A 6972-nucleotide genomic window follows, 5' to 3' on the forward strand; every position below is an offset into this window, starting at 1 on the left:
GGCTAAAGAAATGTCAACATTTTGGCATATCAGATATCAGCCAAAAATCCAATATTGTCCCTAGTTGAAAGTTTTTTAAAGACACCCATTGCCTCATTTAAAATGTTTAAAATGTTTAAAATGTTTACAATGTTCACTGGCGGCCTGAAACATCCACAATAAGGGTTTTTATTGGCATTTAGAGCCAGTCCTTCAAGCTTTTCTTCTAATCTCCCAGGATGCGTGGTCACCATCTCAACTTTCTTCATGAGTAACATACTCAGTGAAAGCAGTCAATTCTACTTGTTAGTTGGTTATGCAGATGTACATCCAAGGATTGTTTTTATTAAAATCTGTCCGCTGGTTCATGAGATATTTTGCTAACAATACAGACCAGCGCTGCTTGAATCCTGCTGCAGGTACTTTCATCTTCAGCTCACAATCTTTTTAAATATACTGTATATGTTTTTTTTTTTTTTTTTTTAAATCCACCTCCCACTGTGGACACATGTCCTGTTTTCCCTCTAACATGTAAATTAACCACAGCGTGTGTGACGCCATGAGGTCTCTTTGTGTTGTGCATGAATCGGTGTGTGTTTGTGTGTTAACCCCTCTGTGGTCCTCATAACAAAGCAAAGCCCAAAGCAAAGTGCTGACTTGAGGCCAGGCGTGCCGGCCCCCACGGCCCCTGGCACCCCGCGGTGTATATATACCCCCGTACACAATGTTTCTGCAGGCTGTTCAGTGGAACCCTGCGCCACACCGCTCTCTAGTTTGGGTAGGTAGTTAAAATGGTCACCAACAGTCCCAGTTTACTAATCTGTGAGCATTAGGTTTGTGTCTCTAAAGGAATTCATCAGTTCAGTCTGGTGAGAACGGGTCAGGGTTAGAGCTAACAATAGATTAAAACAACCAAACTGTCTCTTTTTGACGTTCCCTGGGAATTAATATGAGATCAAATGTGCTGACAAATAAATGTGGAAAAAGAGAGATTTATGGAGTGACTTTTTATCCTGATGGTGTTTTCTTCACAGGTACTGCTGAAACAAAAAGGACAAGATGGCTCTGACGAACCCCATGCCCATGGGTCCCTGGAAGGTACGCGCCACGCTTCGGCTAACATATTCGTTTTATGGATAGACGTAAATAATCAGTTTTTGTGTTTGTTTATTTCAGATCACTGTGTACGACCAGGAGTACTTCCAGGGCCGGCGTATGGAGTTCACTGCATGCTGCCAGAACATCATGGAGTGTGGGATGGAGAATATCCGCTCTCTGAAGGTCGAGTGTGGCGCGTAGGTATCCGTTCGACTTCACGTTAAAATAAAATCTTTGTTAAGATTAATAGTTTGATGTTTTCTTTGCTTTACGCCTCACAGCTGGGTGGGCTACGAGCACTCCAGCTTCTGTGGCCAGCAGTTTGTGCTGGAGAAGGGAGACTACCCTCGCTTTGAGGCCTACAGCGGCAGCAACTCCTACCGCATCGAGAGGATGATGTCCTTCAGACCCATCTGCTGCGCCGTAGGTTCAACACGAGACGTCGCACCATCCACAGCAAGCTTCACCTCAAGCTGAGCTTAAGCTCGTTTTTCCTGTTTTACACAGAGCCACAAGGAGTCTCGTATGACCATCTTCGAGACGGAGAACATGATGGGCCGTCAGTTCGAGCTGTGCGATGACTACCCCTCTCTGCAGGCCATGGGCTGGATGAACAACGAGGTCGGATCCATGCAGGTTCACAGCGGAGCGTAAGTCGATCTGAACGATCACCTGAAACTTTACAAGGAAGCAGAACCCTCAGTGTTTGACTGCAGAGTTTTCTTGCAGCTTCGTGTGCTACCAGTATCCTGGTTACCGTGGCCACCAGTACATCATGGAGTGTGACTGTCACGGAGGAGAGTACAAGTGTTACCGTGAGTTCGGTTCCCATGCCCAGACTCCCCAGATTCAGTCCATCAGGAGGATCCAGCACTGAGAGGGAAGGACTTTCTTCATACCTCCCTACCTCCTCTTCTTCTTTCTTTCCCTTGCTTCCTCCTTCTTTCTTCATCCTCTCTCACAACATCCTCCTCCTACTCCTGAACACTGCTGCTTCAAATCAGGATCTGGCACTGGTCTTCAGGTGTTTTACTGACGTCAGTGGCTCCTCATAAAAGGAAACGCCACAAATCAAGGAAAGATCTGAGAAAGACAGAAAATAGGAACGACAGAAGGGAGATTTAACAAATTGCTGAATCGATGAAAATAAAAGGCCTCGTCTTCTGAAGTTTGCTGCAGAACAGTGATGGATGCGCCGCAGAGTTTGTTGCTGTTTCTCATCTCCTTGACCTCATTTTCTTCTACATCATCACAACAACCAGTCTTGTTGTTACTGTGATATCCATGACTGCCTGTGTTCAAGAAGATGAATAAAGAGAATGAGCAATAAGATTCACAATAATGACGTGTTACCTTCAGTTTTCATTTTCTGTACTGATTCTCTGCTCAGAAAACACCATGACATTACCATAAATAAAACAACGATATTCAAACATTTCAGTTTTAGGCTCAGGGTACATATGTAAGTTACATTTTGAAACCAAATCAGATAAGTATTTATTTTTAGTTTATAAAAAAGTGAAGTTTTCACTGATATGAACTAACCAGGCTGAACTTGAAAAATGTGATTTTAAAAAAGTATGCAAAACTATAGAATTTATATAAAAATGTGTATTCTGCATTAAATAATCAGCTAAACAATGTCAAATTGGGTAATTTAATACATTTTCAACACTTCAAGGGAACATTACTTGGCTTTTTAGTCAGTACCTACACAAACTGCATTATGAAAGCACATCTCTGCAAATAAAAACTGTCTCAACAACATTAACGTGATTACTAAAGCTTCAGAGTTTTCCAACATCTCCTTAAAATTTATTTGGAAGAACAGGAATGATATGAAGACATGTAATTTCATATTACATTTTAGGTGTTACTCAAAAAATACACAAACAGCTATTCTGTTTTTGTTAAAGAATCTTTAAAAATCTTAAATCTGTAAATATATAAAATAGCCAAAAAATAAAATGAACTTTGAAGTAAACATCTGCCTGTAAAACAATAACATTTCAACAGCGTGCAATTTCCCCAAATGTTTTTTTTAATCTCACGTAATCTGAACGTCACCTAAGAGGATCTATTGTAACATTTTAAACTTGGATTTAAATGGGTTTAAAAGCAACTTTTAAATTAAGTAGAAAACCTTTAATGAGAGTTGGTGACAGGCTGTAAAAGAGTGTTGGAGCTGTCTGATGCCACAAGAGGGCGCTGTGGGGCAACAGAAGAAATGCGACACTTTTTTCTCCTTGACGGCTGGCGATGACGTGTCAAGTCAACAACAACCATGGCAACCAACAGTAACTACTGGGAAGGTAAATCATGTCAAAAGTATTCAGTATAAAACAATGAATAACTTTTTTGTTCTGTAAGTTTCTCAGAAAATGTAGGTAAACAGTTTTTACCAGTTGACGTAAGCAGCACGTGACGTTGTTCAATTTTAAAGAAGATACTTAATAATTGTTATGCTAACCTGTTAGCTTCTTGGCTAACTCTGAAAACTCGATCTTTCCCTTCTTGCTGACCTGTTTCTACCACACGAAGCGTAATGTTTACCTTTGCTGTCAGATTAGTTAGAAGTCATTAAACTGTATAAAACCAAACTGTATTGTAATCCAGGAAAGTTTACTCTAGGTTGTTTTTTTTTTTGGTTGTTTTTTTTAGTCTTAAAATAAATTACCAGGATGCTTAAACGCAGATGTTAAGGTCATCGTTCATTTGATTAATTTTAATATCATTCTGACATTAAAAAATATATAAATTATTTATAGGGCACATTTAAAAACAGCTGAGGTTGACCAAAGTGCTTTGCATTCAAGGCAAGATAGCAATATACAGCATAAAATATAAAATCAATTAAAAGGTCAATAAAATATACATATTAAAACACAACAAAAGCAGGTATAATGTACTAAAAATGTATATGCTATTCCAAAGCCAAGACACTGCCCCTCATTACCTCCGATGTGTGTCCCATCGGTGTATGAATGTGATAAAGCTCAGATTATTCTCTGTACAGATCTAGTAGAGTGCTGTATGAATGGATAAATGAGGACACAGATTGTATTTTAAAGCGCTTTGAGTATCTTGACAAGATGAAATGTATATAAGTACAGTCCATTTATATTCAGTGCACATATTGAATGGTAAGCTTCTCCATAAGTACATGGGCAGCCACTGCAAAAGCAGATTTTATTTCACCCTTAATTTATCTACTTTATGCTGTTTTATATCAGAATCATTCTGTCTGCATAGTGCTGCTGTACTCATCCTTCTTTCTGGTCAAATTTGACGTATTTGTTTGCATTTTAACATGTTTTTTTAGTTTGTTTTACAATTTCTTCACTCAGATTTACGTAAACAGGCCAGACAGTTGGGGAATGAGCTGGACCTCAAGCTGGTCTCTTTTAGTAAGCTATGCACCAGCTACAGCAGCAGTAACCAAGACCTGCAGACAAGGAACAGGTAGCAGCATAATCTAACTACAGTGTAACAGAACAAACGCACCCCGAATCACAGATTATCTGCAAACATATATTAAACAAGTTCTTGTTCTAGGACTCTGAAGTTATTGCTAAACCTAATTACCAAATACTGGTTTTAATTTAACCTTTGAAATTACATTTTAACTGAAAACATATAAGTAGTACAAAATTTGAGTTGTATATTTTATATCCTGATGCATGCTATATATTTTATACTTCTAACATGTGTGTACGTTACAAACTTACAATCAGAGTGTATAAATGTTCTACTTCTGCTTAGTGATTGAACTGATTATGGTGCACTCAGTACACTAAACACTATATATTTGGCTGATATCAAATGCCAAAATATACTTAACCTGAACATTAGTTTTCTTTTTGAATCAGATCGGACTCTTTTGATCCATCTCAAGATAACATGGTTGTGGCCATGACGACTGAAGTGGAGCAACTCTTGGCCAAAGTAGGTTAAATTACCCTTTTTCTTTTAGTAATGTTATGCCCCTTTTCCATTAGTACCGGTACGGGCCGACTCGACCCTACTTGGCCCGGTTCTGAGGCTTTTCCATTAGTACCGGTACTTAGCACCTGTTACTATTTTCAGTACCCTTGGCTCTGTGGTTCTAACCGGTACGAAGAGGTACAAAAACGTGACGTCAGAACACTGTCGGTCACTGATTGGTCGGGGGCGGAGTCACTGGATCCTTCAGAAACGTTTCAAAACAATAATCCGCCATTTGCAATTTCTCGGCCTGGAGCAGTGGCTGGACTTATTTTAAAGATTTTAAAAACAATACTGACAACATCTTGGTCTAATGCTGATGTGCTGGCATTTTTTGTGCTTGGTGGCCGACAACATAATTCAGAGCAAGCTGGATAGAGATCTGCTGCTGTACCCCGATCCTCCCTCCGGAGCCTCCGAGCGCCAAGCCGGGCAGGGCGTCATCTCCCCGGCTCCAAGTTCAGCTGGTCACCGCGGAAAATCCTTCGATGTGCCGACTCGGAGGCTCGGGTTCCGGATACCAGCCTTGTGTGCTCAGAGCTCCGCAGGTCACTGCGAAGCTGGAGATGGGGACTCGCAGATGGCCGTTGCCAGACCCCGGCCGCGCGTAATCATGAAGGCTGAATCCTGATCCCACCTGGCAGTCAGGCGGACTGGACAGTCTGGGACGGACGCTGGAAGCGATTTTTAAATAAAATAATATTTTGTTTTTATACAAAAAATGTTTAAAAAAATTGCTGAAGCGATTTAAAAATGATTATTATTTTTTTACACGTAAAATGTTTTTTAAAATCTCTTCCACCGTTCGTCGCAGACACGTCTCTGTCCGCCTGTCTGCGCGTGTCGGGCCTTCATGATTACGCGCGGCTGGTGTCTTGGAACGGCCTCTGGAGTCACCAGCTGAGCTCGGAGCTGGGAGGATGAGCCTCCCAGCCTCCTCCTCTCCGGAGGAGAGGATCAGTGAGACCAGCAGAGCGGTGAAGATTAAAAAAAAAAAAAAAAAAAACGGTGCCAGCTTCATCATGAAATCCTGTTTTCACTTTAATGACTGTTAACTCAGCTGAAAATCATAAAAAGACACAAAACTATTGGATCTCAGGAATATTTCCCTCAAACATGTTTAAAGAAGAGACGAGCTTCAGTTCAACTTTATTTTAACCCACAAATGTACAAATCACAAAACAAGAACTTTAAAGCAAAGCTAAAAATAAAATGTATATATGTGAACAAGAAAGGAAAACACACATCTAAAATGAACATTAAAAGTAGAAACAATGAGTGCAAATACATCAAATGATGATGAAAACCTATAAAAATTTAAATGTAATGTTTTTGTAGAATCTGGTTCATCAGAGTTTTAATTTATATACATATATATATATATATATATTTATATATATAAATATATATAGATAAATATATATGTATATATATAAATACATATATATGTATATAAATATATATGAATATATATAAATACATATATGTATATAAATATATATGAATATATATAAATACATATATATGAATATAAATATATATGAATATATATAAATTCATATATATGAATATAAATATATATGAATATATATAAATACATATATATGAATATAAATATATATGAATATATATAAATACATATATATGAATATAAATATATATGAATATATATAAATACATATATATGTATATAAATATATATGAATATATATAAATACATATATATGAATATATATAAATACATATATATGAATATAAATATATATGAATATATATAAATACGTATATATGAATATAAATATATATGAATATATATAAATACGTATATATGTATATAAATATATATGAATATATATAAATACATATATATGTATATAAATACATATATATGTATATAAATACATATGTGTA

At 37.6% G+C, this 6972-nt stretch overlaps 2 protein-coding genes across 2 annotated transcripts in view; both read left to right on the top strand.

Moving 5' to 3' along the window:
- Positions 1-698: 698 nt before the first annotated feature.
- LOC119419969 (beta-crystallin A1) lies at positions 699-2419 on the top strand. The gene is made up of 6 exons (XM_037687338.1): positions 699-757; positions 1014-1077; positions 1156-1274; positions 1359-1500; positions 1585-1727; positions 1807-2419. Exons 2-6 carry the CDS (start codon positions 1039-1041, stop codon positions 1952-1954), a joined length of 591 nt encoding a protein of 196 aa, XP_037543266.1. The 5' UTR covers positions 699-757; positions 1014-1038; the 3' UTR covers positions 1955-2419.
- Positions 2420-3328: 909 nt separating this feature from the next.
- LOC119419970 (Golgi SNAP receptor complex member 1) overlaps positions 3329-6972 on the top strand; it is a 13992-nt gene continuing 10348 nt past the window's right edge. The window contains exons 1-3 of the mRNA XM_037687340.1: positions 3329-3389; positions 4425-4539; positions 4947-5022. Of these exons, the coding sequence (XP_037543268.1) occupies positions 3362-3389; positions 4425-4539; positions 4947-5022 (219 nt within the window). The 5' untranslated portion in view covers positions 3329-3361. The remainder of the gene's footprint in view (positions 3390-4424; positions 4540-4946; positions 5023-6972) is intronic.

The sequence above is a fragment of the Nematolebias whitei genome, chromosome 14 (genome assembly GCF_014905685.2).
Source record: "Nematolebias whitei isolate Nwh7 chromosome 14, NemWhi1, whole genome shotgun sequence".
In the NCBI taxonomy this organism is placed as follows: Eukaryota; Metazoa; Chordata; class Actinopteri; order Cyprinodontiformes; family Rivulidae; genus Nematolebias; species Nematolebias whitei.

Bases quoted from the DNA above. Each gene is read 5' to 3' on its own strand.
- LOC119419969 (XM_037687338.1), top strand. From the start codon at position 1,039: ATGGCTCTGACGAACCCCATGCCCATGGGTCCCTGGAAG. The intron at 1,078-1,155 runs GTACGCGCCACG...TGTTTATTTCAG, and splicing joins TGCCCATGGGTCCCTGGAAG to ATCACTGTGTACGACCAGGA. The intron at 1,275-1,358 runs GTAGGTATCCGT...TACGCCTCACAG, and splicing joins CTGAAGGTCGAGTGTGGCGC to CTGGGTGGGCTACGAGCACT.